Below are 17,061 nucleotides of genomic sequence, written 5' to 3'. Positions count from 1 at the left end.
AGAGCTGCTATGAACATTGGGGTGCATATGGCCCTTCTCTTCACTACGTCTGTATCTTTGGGGTAAATACCCAGTAGTGCAATGGCTGGGTCATAGGGTAGCTCAATTGTTAACTTTTAAAGGGACCTCCACACTGTTTTCCAGAGTGGCTGTACCAACTTGCATTCCCACCAACAATGTAGGAGGGATCCCCTTTCTCCACATCCTCTCCAACAATTGTTGTTTCTTGCCTTGTCAATTTTTGCCGTTCTAACTGGCGTAAGGTAGTATCTTAGTGTGGTTTTGATTTGAGTTTCCCTGATGGTTAATGATTTTGAACATTTTTTCATGTGTCTGTTAGCCATTTGTATGTCTTCGTTGGAAAAGTGTCCGTTCATATCTTCTGCCCATTTTATGATTTGTTTATTTGTTTCTTATGTATTGAGTTTTAGAAGTTCTTTGTAGATCTTGGATACCAGTCTGTAGTATCATTTGCAAATATATTCTCCCGTTCCGTGGGCTGCCTCTTAGTTTTTTTGACTGTTTCCTTGGCTGTGCAGAAGCTTTTGATCTTGATGAAGTCCAACAAGTTCATTTTATCTTTTGTTTCTCTTGCCTTTGGAGATGTGTCATGAAAAAGATTGCTGTGGCTGATGTCGTAGAGGTTGCTGCCTATGTTCTCCTCTAGGATTTTGATGGATTCCTGTCTCACATCGAGGTCTTTCATCCATTTGGAGTTTATCTTTGTGTATGGTGTGAGAGAGTGGTCAAGTTTCATTCTTTTGCATGTAGCTGTCCAATTTTCCCAGCACCATTTATTGAAGAGACTGTCTTTTTCCCACCAGATGTTTTTTCCTGCTTTGTCAAAGATTAGGTGCCCAAAGAGCCGAGGGTCCATTTCTGGGTTCTCTATTCTGTTCCATTGGTCTATGTGTCTGTTTTGTGCCAGTACCATGTGATCACAGCTTTGTAGTACAGCTTGAAATCCAGCATTGTGATGCCCCCAGCTTTGTTTTTCCTTTTCAACAATTCCTTGGCAATTCGGGGCCTTTTCTGTTTCCATACAAATTTAAGGGCTATTTGTTCCAGTTCTTTGAAAAATGTCATTGGTATTTTGATCGGGATAGCATTGAAAGTGTAGATTGCTCTGGGTAGCATGAACATTTTAACTATGTTAATTCTTCCGATCCATGAGCATGGAATATTTTTCCATCTTTTTGTGTCTTCTTCAATGTCTTTCAAGAGTGATTTGTAGTTTCTAGAATATAGGTCCTTTACGTCTCTGGTTAAGTTAATTCCAAGGTAATGTATGATTTTTGATGCTATTGTAAATGGGATGGATTCCCTAATTTCTCTTTCTTCAGTCTCATTATTCGTGTATAGAAATGCAACTGATTTCTGAGCATTGATTTTGTATCCCGCCACATTACTGAATTGCTCTATAACTTCTAATAGTTTGGGAGTGGCTTCTTTTGGGTTTTCCGTATAGAGTATCATGTCATCTGCGAAGAGAGACAGTTTGACTTTTTCTTTGCTGATTTGGTTACCTTTTATCCCTTTTAGTTGTCTGATTGCTGTTGCAAGGACTTCTAGTACTATGTTGAATAATAGTGGCGAGAGTGGGCATCCTTGTCGTGTTCCTGATCTTAAGGGAAAGGCTTCCAGCTTTTCCCCATTGAGAATGATATTTGCTGTAGGCTTTTCATAGATGGTTTTTATGAGATTGAGGAATGTACCCTCTATCCCTACGCTCTGAAGGGTTTTAATCAGGAAAGGATGCTGTATTTTGTCAAATGCTTTTTCTGCATCTATTGAGAGAATCATATGGTTTTTGGCTTTTTTCTTGCTGATAAAGTCTATGACACTGATAGATTTGCGAATGTTGAACTACCCTTGCATCCCAGGGATGAATCCCACTTGGTTATGGTGGATAATCCTTTTAATGTACTGTTGGATAATATTAGCCAGGATCTTGTTGAGAATTTTGGCGTCCATATTCATTAGGGAAATTGGTCTGTAATTCTCCTTTTTGATAGGGTCTTTGCCTGTTTTGGGGATCAAGGTAATATTGACCTCATAGAATGAGTTTAGTAGCTTTCCTTCTGTTTCTATTTTTTGAAATAGCTTTAGGAGAATAGATATTATTTCTTCTTTGAATGTTTGGTAGAATTCCCCGGGAAAACCATCTGGTCCTTGAGTTTTGTTTTTTGGAAGGTTTTTTATCACTGTTTCAATCTCTGCATAATTAATTGGCCTGTTTAAAAAATCAATTTCTTCCTGTTTCAGTCTTGGTAGTTTATAGGTTTCCAGGAAGACCTCCATCTCTTCCAGATTGCTTAAGTTATTGGCATAAAGGTGTTGATTAAAGTTTCTAATAATCCTTCCAATTTCGTTGGTGTTGGTTGTGACCTCTCCCTTTTCATTCATAATTTTATTAATTGGGGTCCTTTCTCTATTCTGGATAAGTCTTGCCAGTGGTTTGTCAATTTTATTTACTCTTTCAAAGAACCAGCTTCTAGTTCTGTTGATCTGCTCTACTGTGCTCCTGGTTTCTAATTCATTGATCTCTGCTCTAATCTTCATCAACTGCTTTCTTGTGCATGGACTAGGCCTGTTCCTCTGTTGCTGTTCCAGCTTCTTGAGGTGAGAATATAAAAACTGCATTTTAGATTTTTCTATTCTTTTGAGTGAGGCTTGGATGGCTATGTATTTTCCCCTTAGGACTGCCTTTGCAGTTTTGGACCATTGTGTTTTCATTCTCATTGGTCTCCATAAATTGTTTAAATTGATTTTTGATTTCCTGGTTTATCGAATCATTCTTCAGCAGGATGGTTCTTAGTATCCAAGTGTTTGAGTTTCTTCCAAATTTTTCCTTGTGGTTGAGTTCCAATTTCAAAGCATTGTGGTCTCAGAATATGCAGGGAATAATTTCAGCCTTTTGGTATCGGTTGAGACCTGTTTTGTGACCCAGAACATGGTCTATTCTTGAGAATGTTCCATGGGCATTAGAATAGAATGAGTATTCTTTGGTTCTGGGGTGTAGTGTTCTATATATATCTATGAGGTCCAACTCATCGAGTATGGCATTCAAAGCTCTTGTTCCTTTGTCGATTTTCTGCTTAGGTGCTCTGTCTGTTTCTGATAGTGGAGTGTTGAGGTCCCCTACTATTAACGTATTTTTATCTATATGTCTCTTTATTCTGGTTAAGAGTTGGCTTGTGTATCTTGCTGCTCCCCTGTTGGGGGCATAGATATTTATAATTGTCATATCCACTTGTTGGATACATCCTTTAAGAATAATATAGTGCCCTTCTGTATCTCTAACTATAGTTTTTAGTTTAAAATCCAATCTGTCTGATATGAGAATTGCTACCCCAGCTTTCTTTTGAGGTCCATTGGCGTGAAAGATGGTATTCCATCCCTTTACTTTCAGTCTGGATGTATCTTTAGGTTCAAAATGAGTCTCTTGTAGACAGCAAATGGATGGGTCATGTCTTTTTATCCAATCTGCAACCCTGTGGTGCTTTATGGGAGCATTTAGGCCATTTACATTGAGACTGACTATTGAGAGATATGATTTTAATGATGCCATGTTGCCTGTAAAGTCTTTGTTTCTATAGATTATGACTTTCTGTTCTGTATCACTCTTGGGCCCTTTTTACTTTTATAGAACCCCCCTTAGTATCTCCTGTAGGGCTGGTTTCGTGGTTACGAAATTGGTCAATGACTGTTGATTCTGGAAGGTCTTTATCTTTCCATCAATTCTGAATGACATCCTTGCTGGATAAAGGATCCTTGGCTACATGTTTTTCTCTGAAAGAACTTTAAAAATGCCCCCCCCCAACCCTTTCTCTCATTCCAGGTCTGTGTAGACAGGTCTGACGTAATTCTGATACCTTTGCCTTGGTACGTGAGAGATTTCTTTGCCCTGGCCGCTTTCAATACTGTATCCTTGGATCTAATATTTGCGAATTGCACTATGATGTGACGTGGCGTAGGTTTGTCGTGGTTGTGCTTGGGAGGGGTCCTCTCTGCCTCTTGGGCACGAATGCTTGTTTCCTTTGCTAGATTAGAGAAGTTTTCAGCTACAATTTGTTCAAATATCTCTTCTAGACCTCTGTTTTGCTGCACCCCCTCGGGGATGCCTATGATTCTGACATTGGAACATTTCATTGAGTCAGTAATCTCCCGTAACCTACATTCTTGAGATTGGATTTTTTTGAGCTAAGTTTCTATTTTAGCTTTCTCTTTTACTAATCCATCCTCCAGTTCGCCGATACGTTCTTCTGCCTCATTCACCCTGGCCGTCGGAGCCTCTAGTTTTGACTGCATTTGATTCATAGAATTTTTAATTTCTGCCAGATTTGCTCTCATTTCCACCCTTAGAGATTCTATATTCTCATTAACATTTTCGTTAATACTTTTTTCAAGTCAACACATCATCTTGACCATTGTTACTCTGAATTCCATTTCTGATAATTTGGTTATATCCATATCCATTAGTTCTGTGGCAGAGGCCACAGACTCATTGTCCTTTCTTTGCTGGGGGGATTTCTCCTTCTCGTCATTCTGATGAGGAGAGGTTGCGGGGTTGTCCAGAGCCCAAATTATTGACCAGAACCCAGGCAGTGTGCACTTGTTTTATAGGGACCTTAGGGATGTGGGCTTCTTGATTTTTCAGCCTGCCTTCTGGGGGAGGGGCCAGCCGCGCCGATACTGAGGCAACCCTGTTTGGGTAGAGTCTCCGTGTCCCCTGGGACGGGGGATGGGGATGGGCACACTGTGAGCCGGTATTTCCAGGTTTTTGTTCTCTGGTGGCTTTCCCTGGTGGTTTGCTGTGCCTCTTCTGAGAGTCAGAGCAGCAGTAGCCAACTCTCAGCCTCTGTCTCAGAACAGAAGGATTGCAGATGGTTCTCCACTGATGTTCTGGACACTTTAACTCTGTTTCTGTTGGTGCTGCTCAACCCTGCAGCGTCTCTGGATGTGCGCCCCACAGCTGGCATCCCAGCCCTCACTTCCAGGGTCGGCGCATCTCTGTCCTTTGTGTTTCTAACACCACCAGCCACTATCCACCAGCCACCCCCGTGCACTCTGGAGCTCTGTCTCAGTGTGGTTCGGGGGGGCACTCCAGAACTCTGGTTTTCAAACTGGTCGCGCGTTCCTGGGCTCACGGTCTCAGTCTGCTGTCTCGCGGGTGCCAGTCCTCGAGTCCGCCCGCTCCCCCGTGCAGGTGGCTACCGCTTCCTGGCACCCGAATGCGGCGGCTCCCTCCCCCTTCTGTTTATCTTCCGATATCTGTGCTCGGTTTCACAGCTCCCCACTTCGTACCTCAATACTCATCGCTGGAGATGTTCATTTGTAGAGATCCAGATGTATCTTCCTGAGTCTCATGCTGATTCCGTGGATGTTCAGGATGGTCTGGTACCTATCCAGCTCGACTCAGGGCACTGGCTGAAAAAGGGGTCCCTACTCCTCCGCCATCTTAACTCCTCCTCCAGACTTTCTTTCTATTTTAGTTTTCATGGATTTATGTCAATTTGAGGATTAAATTTCATTCATTATTGATATCAGTTAGGATCATTGTAATTTTATATAGGGTAAAAAGCCTATATTTTTGGAAGTAGTCAAAATATGCACCATTGAAAACACATTATTCTGTACATTACTCAATGTAGAATTATTGAATCAATATAGTTGTATACCTGAAATTAATATGTTGTGTGTTAATTATACTTCAATAAAAAAATTTTTTTAAGTAGCCCACTACTGTTCATAAAGTTTGGTCACTGAGAATTACATACCTTAAGATTTTTAAAAAGATGTTACTTAGTCCAACTCCTTGTCTTCAAACAAGTAAGACTGCATTGACATTTTTCAGATGAGGCAGTTTAGAACCAAAGAGAGCATAAGCTTTACCTGAAGATTCTGAATTCTGATTGTGACAGTCCAGACATCTTTTATTTGGAGTACTGGCACTCTTAATTTACCAATGACAGGAGAAAATCAAAATAAATTTCCAGGCACAAGCTACAACCCCCACAACCACTACTACCAAAAAAAAAAAAAAAAAAAAAAAAGCTGATAAGAAGATGAGGTAAATAGCCCAGATTTTCACTTGATGGCATTCAAGGTCATACAGAGTTATAAGATGCAAACTGTGATTGTACAAGGGACTGTAAAAGCAAAATTTCATAGCTGGGTTATTATTGACTGTGTTATTTTTATTCCTTAGGGGGAAAGACTTATTTTCCCAAATCAAATTGCTTTGCATTTCTTATAATCTTAAAGTATATAATGCATCTACTTTCAATTCAGAAAATTCAATTCAGAATATTAAGACAGTTTTATTTCATTGTTTTATTACTGCCAAGCAAAATATTAAGAGTACTTCTGAAAAATTGTAAATTTTATAGCAACACTCTAACAGAAGGATGAATGTGGTACAAGATCTTTAAAATCAAAATCAGTAATAGAAATAGTAACAGAAATAGAAATAGATGCTAGTGCAATGTTAATGTAGGCATCAGAGACACAGGAGTCAACCCAAAGTGCCCTGTTAAGTGTCTATGTTATTGTAGGCATTTTTTCAAAATATAAATCTAACTTATTAAATCTTATAAGTATTTATTGAATTAAGGGATATTGAAGAGGCAGTATACTAAAAATGAGATGCAACATCAGAATTGTAGATATTTGTGCTTGGGTAGAATGTTCTATAATGAGAACATCCATGATCATATTTTGAGTAGAAGTTACCAAAAGGGCACTTAGAAAAAAGTCACGATTCTGTTATGAATTTTTTCAAACATACAAGAAGTAGAAAAAAAAGATAATGTAATGAACGCCCATATTCCCATCATGCAGATTCAACAGTTTTCAAGATCTTGGCATATTGCTTTATTTTTTTTTCTTAAACTATTTAAAAATCATTCACAACATGTCATTTTACCATTATGTAGTTTGTGTCTCTAAAAAATTAACTGTGATGACGTTATCATATTGATCAAAATTAATGATGAATCATTTGTCACCATCACATACACAATCCATGAGGCAGATTTATTAGATGATTCACAAATGTCTCTAGATTGACTTGTTCTAATCAGGACTCAAACGAGGTCCACTTATTACAAACAGTTGTTAATCTCTTTAGGCCCTTTAATAAAAAATTATTAACCTCTTACTAGTATAGTATATTTGTCAATGAACCAAATCGATACCTTATTATCACCTAAAATCTGTGTTTAGATTTTCTTAGTTTTTACCCAGTGTCCTTTTTCTGTTCTAGGATCCCATCTAGGATACCACATTACATTTAGTTATCATGTCTCCTTAAGCTCCTCTTGCCTGTGACACTGTTTCAGAGTTTCCTTGTTTTTGATGACTTTGATATTTTTGAGGATTACCAGTCAGTTATTTTGTGGAAAGTCCCTCAATTGAGATTTTTCTCGTGATTGGATAGACTAGGGTTATTGATTTTTGGGAGGAAGACCACAGAGGTAAAATGTCATTCTCGTCACATCACATCAAGGATACATATTATCAACATGACTTATTACTATTGATATTAACTTTTATTCACTACCTGAGGAAATGTCATCATGTTTTTCCACTGTGAAGTTACACTTTTTTTCCCCTTCTCCATCATATGAACTTGGGAAGGAAGTCACTGTGTGAGGCCAACACTGGATGGAGAGTTGTGCTCCATCTCTTTGATAATTTCATAAATTATTTGGAATTTCCTGAATGGAAGATTTGTCTGTTCTTCCCCATTTATTTAATTATTCGTTATTCAATAATTTACTTATTCATTGAGACATCTATATCAGTGAGGACTTATAGGTATTTATACTTTGGGCTATAATTCAATATCACTTTATTTTGTTGCTCAGATTGTTCCAGTGTCAAAAGGGCACTTTAGATTGACTTCTGTGTCTCTGATGTACCCCATCTTTTTGTTTATTTGTTTTCCGGGAGGAAGTGGGAACACTTCCTTACTTTCTGGCACTGTAAGATGCTCAGACTTACCATTTGTATTCCCTGCCCTAGCCTAAAACCAGACATTTCTCCAAGGAGCCCTGGTTCATTTTACTGGAGAATGGTATTAGAAACGAGGATCTGGGCTCTGGATATGCTTGTTGCTACTGGAGTGTCATTGTTTCTTGGCCTTTTGAGCTAACAGAGCAAGGACATATATGTATATATACTGGATGTATGGGTGGATGGATGGATAGATGGTTGGATAAATAGATATTTCTTTACATAACCAGATAGAACTTTCACGATATATATATAACATACTCATGAACTCATGAGTTCATACTGTTGTCTCTAACTCTAATCCATTACCATGTGGACCACTGGAGCCTTCTTTGCTTGTTCATAACTGCCCGTTCCAACAGTGAGAAACTTGGCTTCCACCATCTTCCATCCATTTATTTAATTGTTCAATTTCAATATGAATATATAGTGGTTGTATTTGTTTCCTAGGGATGCCGTAATAAATTACCACAAACTTGGTGGCTTAAAACAGCAGAAATTTATCTTCTTACAGTTCTAGAGCCTAGAGCCCAAAATCAAGAGGAAGAAATATGGAGGGGGAAAAAAAAAAACCAATAGATCATAGGAAAGATGTAGAACATGGTCAAAGGTTTTATGGTTATAGTTGGAATCCCAGAAAAAGAGGAGAGAGAAAAGAGAACAGAAGCAATAATTGACGAAATGTCTACAAAGACATTACCAATCTGAGGTAAGACATCAACCCATATTGAGCAGTGCATTCATATGAGGAAGGTACCTGAGGTTGGGAGTAGAACCCTTTGAAAGTATTGGAGCGGACAATCCTTACACCAACTGCAGTAGTTTGTGTTCTTACCCACCATAGTGGAAGTCCTTGTGATTTATGGGACATTGGGTCAAGTATTCAGAAGGACTTTACCTTATCCGTGAGGAAAATCAGTCCTAAATTAAAGGCTGCTCTGATCCTTCAGAAGGTGAATGGGTAAATAAACTGGTACATCCGAACACTGGATTCTTTTCAACACTGAAAAGAAATAAGCTATCAAGCCATGAAAAGACGTGGAGGAATCTTAAATACATATTACTAGTGAAAGAAGCCAATCTGAAAAGGGTATCTACTGTGTGATTTAACTATATGACATTCTGGAAAAGGCAAAACTATGGAGACAGTAAAAAGATCAGTGGTTACCAGGGGTTGGGGGTGGGGGAAAGGATGAATAAGCGGAGCACAGAGTATTTTTAGGATAGTGAAATACCTTGTATGATACCGTAATGATGGGTACATGTCATACATTTGTCCAAACCCATAGAATGTACAACACCAAAATGACCCTAAGGTGAACTGCACTTTGGGTGATAATGCTGTCAGTATAGGTTCATCAGTTGTAATAAATACCACACTTTGATGGGGTATATTGATAATGATAGAAACTATGCATCTGTGGGGGCAGGGTTATGTGAATGAAATTTTTGTACCTTTGGTCAATTTTGCTGTGAACCTAAAACTGCTCTTACAAAAAGTTTAAAACAAAACAACGGCCATCATTCTAGAATTTTGCAATTGATGAAAATATCCTTCAAAAATGAAAGTGAAATGGAAACATCTTACATTGAACAAAAATGAGAGGATTCCTGTCCAGTAGATCTGCACTACAAGAAAAACCAAAGAAATATTCAGGATATATATTCAGTATTCATCCCTTGAGGATAAAGGGAAAAATACCAAATGAAAATTCTGATCTTTACAAGGAATGAGGAGCACCAGAAATGGTAAATTTGTAGGTTAAAATGACTTTTTTCTTACCTTAAATTATGTAAGAGACAATTGACCTGAAATTTTTTAAATGTAGGGTTTATAACAGAAGAAAAACGTATGATAATAGTATAAAGGAGGGGAAGTGGGCAAAGGGAAGTATACTGTTATAAGCTTCTTATATATGAAGTGGTAAACTAATGAGATTACATTGTACATTGTAAACTCTAGAACAATCGTTAAGAAAATTAAACAAGGGATAACTAAAACATAATTAAGATAAAATTGAATAGTACAAAAATACATGGGTTTTTCCCCCAGGTTTTTATTTAAATTCCAGTTAGTTAACATACAACGTAATATTAGGTTCAGGTGTAGAATTTAGTGATTCAACACTTACATACAACACCCTGTGCTCATCCCAACAAATTGCACCCCTTAATCCCCATCATCTATTTCACCCCTCTCTCCACCCACCTCCTCTCTGGTAACCATCAGTTCTCTATAGTTAAAAATCTGTTTCTTGTTTTTACTCACTCTTTTTTTTTTCTCAAAAATATGTGTTTAACCAACAGAAGTCAAGAAAGGAAGAATGAAGTATTAATGAGATAAATAAAATGATAGACATTCAACTATATGAATTGGTTAAATGTAAATGAACCAGACAATTAAAATGCAAAGATTATGTATCTGGGTTTTTCTTTAAAACCCACACATCTGAAAATTGAATTAAGAAAATAATTGCCTTTATAATAGCATCAAAAGTGGTAAAATACTTAGGAATAAATTGAACAAGAAAACCGCAAAAATTGTACTCCAAAGACTATAAATCATTATTGAAAGATTTAAAAGCCCTGAATAAATGGAAAGATATTCTGTGTCATGCATCATATGACTGACTATTGTTAAAAATGGCAATATTCCCTAAATTGATCTATGGAGTTAATGCAATCCCCATCAGATTCTAGCTGGCATCTTTGCAGAAATGGACAAACTAATCCTCAAATTCATATGGAAATGCAAGGGATCCCAAATAGCCAAGGCAATTTTGAAAGAGAAGAGCAAAGTTGGAGGATTTATACTTCCTGATTTCAAAACGTTATACAATGCTACAGTAATCAAAATGGCATGGTACTAGCATAAGGGTAGACATAGAACTCAATAGAATAGAGCTAAGAGTCAGACATAAATCCTCATATTTACGGTAAGTTTTCGACAAAGGTACCAAGACCATCCAATGGGGAAAGTCTAGTCTTTTCAACAGATGGCATTGGGACAGCTGGATAGCCACATGCAAAAGAATGTATTGGGACGCTTGCCTACACCATATGTTTTATAAGATTTGAAGATTCTTTTGATGGTGGGACAAAACACAGTGACACTTGGTTAGATGAAAGGCAAACTCTTTGTTCCTTAGAGCTCCAAATGAGAGAAAGCTGCCATGTAGGCCACATGGGATTGCGCCTGGAAATAAAGTAACAGCAAACTGGAGCTGTAGGGGGCAGCTTAGTGGGACCAGTGGGGTAGAGTTAGTTACGTTTCATAGGCTCCCTTTAGATTGGCTAATTGAATAATTCAGTGGGCTCTGGGGTGTAGGGACTGTACCTGGTTGTCTGGTATCTATCTCTGGGGCAATTAGAGTGGGCACATAATGGGTCCAGACTGTGAGGCTGATAAGGGAAATAGTTGGGATGTGGACTTTATTAGTTGCTTGAGAAGAACTGACCAGCCCTTGCCAGGGCCTCAGAACTGGGTCAAGACAGCGTTTCAAAGAAACCCAAAGCTGTGTTACACCATATATAAAAATTAACTGCGAATGGGTCAAAGACCTAAAAGTAAGAGCTAAAGCTATAAAACTCCTGGAAAAAAAACAGGCATAAGTTTTCATGACCTTGAATTGGGCAATGGTTTCTTAGATATAACACCAAAAACACAAGTAATAACACTGGGCTTCATCAAAATTAAAAAGTTTTGCATAAAGACAACTCACAGAATGGAAGAGAATATTTGCAAATCACATATCTGATAAGGCACTTATATCCAGAGTAGTCAAAGAACTATTACAGCTTGTCTTTATCCTTAAACTCTTGTCTACTTGTGTACTGAGAGCTATGCATGTTCGGTTTGCTTTTTATTTTTCAAGGCAGTACTGTTAGGTACATGCAGAGTCAAGATTGTTTTGTCATCTTGGTGGATTGTTCATTTTATTTTTAGGTTGTATCTATTTTTTATTTATTTAGCGTATTTCACCTTAAATTTTGTTTTAGCTGATACTGATATTGCTGGATCAACTTTCTTTTGGTTAATATTTGCCTGGTATATCTTTTTCCCACCCTTTTACTCATCTTTTGTGGTTTTGTGTAGGTAAGTCTCTTCGAGGAAGCATATAACTAAAGTCTTTTTCAATCAACAAATATACTTTTAAAAATTTATATTCATTCTGGTAATCTCATTTTATAATTCATACATTTAATCCATCTCCATTTATGATAACTAATAACTGGAACATATTTTTTGCTCTGTTATATAGTGTTTTTACCTTTTCTGTTTTTGTTTTTTCCCCTTCTTTCTGCTATTCTTTTTTTTTTTTTTAAGATTTTATTTATTTGGGAGAGAGAGAGAGAGGGAGCTTGAGCAGGGAAGAATTAGAGGGAGAGGGAGAAGCAGACTCTCCGCTGAGCAGAGAGCCCGACGAGGGGCTCAGTCCCAGGCTCAATCCCAGATCATGACCTGAGCCGAAGGCAGACACTTAACCAACTGAGCCACCCAGGCACCCCTGCTTTCCTTTGGATTGAGAAACTTTTTTTTTACATTCCTTCTTCTACTATTTTAGAGGTTACAGATTTTAGTGCTATTTTTTTTGTAGTTAGCTTTATTCTTTTAGCTTGGAGAAATTTTTGAACATTAAAAAAAGACAATATAATGAATTCTCATGTACCTAAACCTAATTTTAACAGTTATCAATTCATGGGCAATCTCATTCCATATATACTTCCTCCACCACATTTCCCTTTTCCTTAGTTAATGTGAAGCCATTCCCAGACGTCATGTAATTTCATCCATAATGCTTCAGTTCTGTATTATGTATGTGTGTATGTATATGTATATATATATACTACTATTAAGAATTTGTTGTCAGTTTAACTGTAGGTGGTTATTGTTTTTCCCTGAGAGCTCTTAAGATAGTCTCTGTATCATTGATGTTATTAAATTTGTCTGTTATATATACAGTAATTGGTTCATCTTTATCCTGATTAATTCTTGTTTACTTTTAATTTGAGGACTTAAATTGTTCTTCAATTATGAAAACTTACCAGTTATCTCTTCAGATATTGCTGCTGTCACTCCATCCTCTTTGTCTTTACCTCAGTTTTGTTGGAATATCTCAATCTGTTCTCTGTCTCTTTAATTTTATTCAATCTGTCTATACCAGTTCCTGTCATGTGCTTATGCCTTCAAATGCCAGTGGAATCTTGCCCATGAACTCAGTCATGAAGCTCTCTTGTGTTCCATTGGCAATACCAAGGAAGGCCAATTTAGCATCTAGCCATTGAGAAGGGGCTAGGTTTCCCTTCTAACCTAAATGTTGATTAGTAGGGGAATGATTAGGTCAATTTTTGTATTTCTAAAAAGTAGTTATTTAGAACACTATGTAGTAGTTAAAAAGTTGTTCACTTATATGAGAGCTGACTTAGTAAAATAGCTAAAATATTTTAAGTAAAGAATCAAAAACAAATAATGGATACAGAAGACATTATATATGTGTGTGTATATACATATATATATACATATTTAAAACTTTAATTTATATACATATTTGTCAAACTGCAGAGTTTAGAGCCAACTGTCAAGTTTATAGGACACGTAGTCCAACAGAAGATCACCCTCACTTCTGATACCATCTGCAAATTTAGGGGGGTTCCAAAACAACCCTCATGCTCAATACTTCAATAAAAATGCTCACAAAACTCAGTGAAAGCTATTATACTCATGGTTATAGTTTATTGCAGGGAAAGGATACAGATCAAAATCTGCCAAAGGAAGAAACATATACGGCAGAGTTTGGAGGATTCTAAACGCAAAGCTTCCATTTTCCTCAGGATACTTTACCATTCTGGCATTGATGTGTGACAGTGTGTGTTGAGTATATTGCCAACCAGGGACTCTCACACAAACTTTGGTATTGAGTTTTTACTGGGACTTTATTACTCACGCATGATTGATTGTTTGCGCACGTGGTTGAACTGTCTCCAGATCTACTGCTATCATGTGACGCACAGCTCCTACCTTAAATCTCATGGTTTCTGGCATGGCCAGCCCCTACCCTAAGACTTGGGTATGGCCAGATGTACTTTAAGAATTATTCTGGTCAGCCTCTACCCTAAACAAAGACACTCCTCTCAGGTTACTAGGTTATCTCCCAGACATTGAAGCAAGACTTCTCTTTAGACAAGGCCAAATTCTTTACTAGTATACACTTATATGTAAATTTATACGTAAGTTTATTTCAGGATTTGGAGGAACATGTACTGACCTGGGAATAGTAGTTCCCTCTGGAGAGAAAAGTGACAGTGGTGGTAGTAAAAGGGTACTTAGCTGTATCTGTATGCTTAAATTTTCATGTACCGCATAATTTTTAAAGTATTTTAACATGAAAAGACTAATTTAGACTAACTTTGGGAAAATGGAAAGAGAAGTTACATTCAATAGAATGAACTTCATTATATCCAGATATGGAAAGATAAGCCATCAGGAGGAATTCTGTTCTGAAAAGATGGGAGTAGACCAATTATTTCAAGATACATGAAGTGACCATGCTGATAGTCTGGGCATGACTTTGATATAGCTATCAAGTTTAAAATGAAACATTGTCAGGAATGTACAGATAGAATGCATACTATTTGAAGAAATCATCATTTATTTATAGTAACATCTAGTATCCTCCTTATCGGTTGTTTGTCAAGTTTTAGAATTTAGTATATAATCCTTGACTCACTGAAAATTATATATATATATATATATATATAATATCTATATCTATATCTATCTATCTCTCTATATATGAACATTTGTTAAATCTATATGTTGGGTACATGGGTGTTATATTCTGTGCTTTTTTTTTTTATGTTTAGAATGCCATTAGATTATTAAACTCCAGGGTGATTTATGACTGCCTAGGAATAGGCGATTTCATATACGTTTCTGTCCATTTACTGGGTTCTCAGTCTAAGAAGGATGACTTTCCAAGATAGAGGAGCATCACTCTTTCATCAAGTATATAGAAACACATTTGCCCCTTTCCCAGACTGCCAATAAATATGAAGAAAATAGAAATGATTTAGAAGAGAGTTATAAAATTATAAATGTTTGGATTTTTAGAATGGGAAAAAACATTTTGGTGGCAATTTCATAGTAATTTACATGAAAATATGAAGTTTTAATCTCAAAAGTAATAACTAAGTGGTTTGGCAGATGGGAAGTTTGGGGATCCAGAGAAGCACTCCTTATCTTTTTAGCACCTACTATAACCTGTGTCATATACTGCTACGAGCTTCTAACCTGTTATCTTGTTCTAATCTCTTGCCCATTTGTATAGCCTCATCTCTCTACTATAAATTACGAACTCAGAGCTCTTAAGAAAAAACAATATGTGCAGTATCACCAATAATACTGCTAAAAGAAAATATAAAGTGTAACATACATTTTTTAGATTATAAGGAGAAATGTTTACTAATGGTGAAAATTATAAAGCATTTGGTTGCTCACCTATGAAACTTTAACAACTTCTTTTCCTTCTCTGGAAGCATTAAGCTTATTTTTGTGATGGTTTAAGAATGATTCTGCCCGAAGGCAGAGGAGATAGACCTCATGAAGCTTGCAAAGTTTCTTCTAAGTCTTAAGATCCTATAGTTTGGTATTTTTGTGATCTCAAATGTGTTCTTATTTATTTCCTTTTCTCAAGGTGGATGATATAAATGCAGCTGTGATGGATTTGAAAGAGAAGAAGATTCGTAGTCTAAGTGAAGAGGCCAAAATAGGAGCACATGGCAAGCCAGTGATTTTTCTCCATCCTAAAGACTGTGGTGGTGTTCTTGTGGAATTGGAGCAAGCTTGATTTATATTTGCAAGAAACTTTAAAAATCCCCACCAAAATATACTGAAAATCCACATCCAATTATACTGCAGCATTGAATCCTTTACTTCTTCCATCACTTAAAAGTTCACAATTAAAAGGGCACCTGACTGGCTCAGTCAGTGAGGTGTGTGACTTTATCTCAGGGCTGTGAGTTGGAGCCCCACATTGACTGTGGAGATTACTTAAAAATAAAATCTTTTAAAAAAAGCTCAAAATTAAAAATTAAATTACAGAGGTGCCTGGATGGCTTGGTCGGTTAAGCATCTGCCTTTGGCTCAGGTCATGATCCCAGGGTCCTGGGATGAGGCCCCACGTCAGGCTCCCTGCTCAGCGGGGAGTCTATTTCTCTCTCTCCCTCTGCCCCTCCAGCCACTTGTGCTCCTTCTCTCTCTCTCAAATAAATGGATAAAATCTTAAAAAAAAATAAATAAATTACAGAAAGATTTTTTAAATTGTATATATGTATAATAAATATCAATATATATAATTGACATTTGTTAATTTGGTTTTTTTCTGATTTGGAGGAATCCTTGATCATTAAATATTTAGGGAATATTATTAAAATCATGGGGCGCCTGGGTGGCACAGCGGTTAAGCGCCTGCCTTCGGCTCAGGGCGTGATCCTGGTGTTATGGGATCGAGCCCCACATCAGGCTCCTCAGCTATGAGCCTGCTTCTTCCTCTCCCACTCCCCTGCTTGTGTTCCCTCTCTCGCTGGCTGTCTCTATCTCTGTCAAATAAATAAATAAAATCTTTAAAAAAATATATTATTAAAATCATATTCATAGAAATAAATTATTCTTGTCCGAAATGGGGTAATTGACTACAGCATGTTACTGTGTGAAAGAGTGTGTGTGTCTGCACGCATGTACATGTGTGTGTGAGTTGGGATGGAGTTACGAAAGGGTGCCTGACAGTTGCATAGCTACATATTTGGGACAAAGTGCTTTCTGAGGATATTATGGAGAGTTTTTTACATGGACTTTAAGGTTAAGGAGTTTTGACCTCAAAGTTTTTGCTCTTCTAGAACAATTCTTGTTCACAGTTTCCATATGGACAGGTATTTTGGGTGCTAGTGCTAGATACATGGATAAGTTTTGTGGAAAACTTCATGCATGATCTAGTGAGTGCATAGGTAGCTGAATTTTTTTATTCTTTATTTAAATTAAGTTTA

General features: G+C 37.1%; 1 protein-coding gene across 1 annotated transcript in view; it reads left to right on the top strand.

Annotated features, from left to right (window-relative positions):
- MCEE (methylmalonyl-CoA epimerase) overlaps window positions 1-16,378 on the top strand; it is a 30,646-nt gene extending 14,268 nt beyond the window's left edge. Inside the window, 1 exon segment of the mRNA XM_045795357.2 lies at window positions 15,714-16,378. Coding sequence (XP_045651313.1) covers window positions 15,714-15,866 — 153 coding nt within the window. The 3' untranslated portion in view covers window positions 15,867-16,378.
- Window positions 16,379-17,061: the final 683 nt, after the last annotated feature.

The sequence above is a fragment of the Ursus americanus genome, chromosome 28 (genome assembly GCF_024610735.1).
Source record: "Ursus americanus isolate L20-20 chromosome 28, mUrsAme1.1.p, whole genome shotgun sequence".
Classification (NCBI taxonomy): Eukaryota; Metazoa; Chordata; class Mammalia; order Carnivora; family Ursidae; genus Ursus; species Ursus americanus.
Note: the sequence above shows the minus strand (reverse complement) of the source record. Positions and strands in the feature narration are given on the sequence as shown.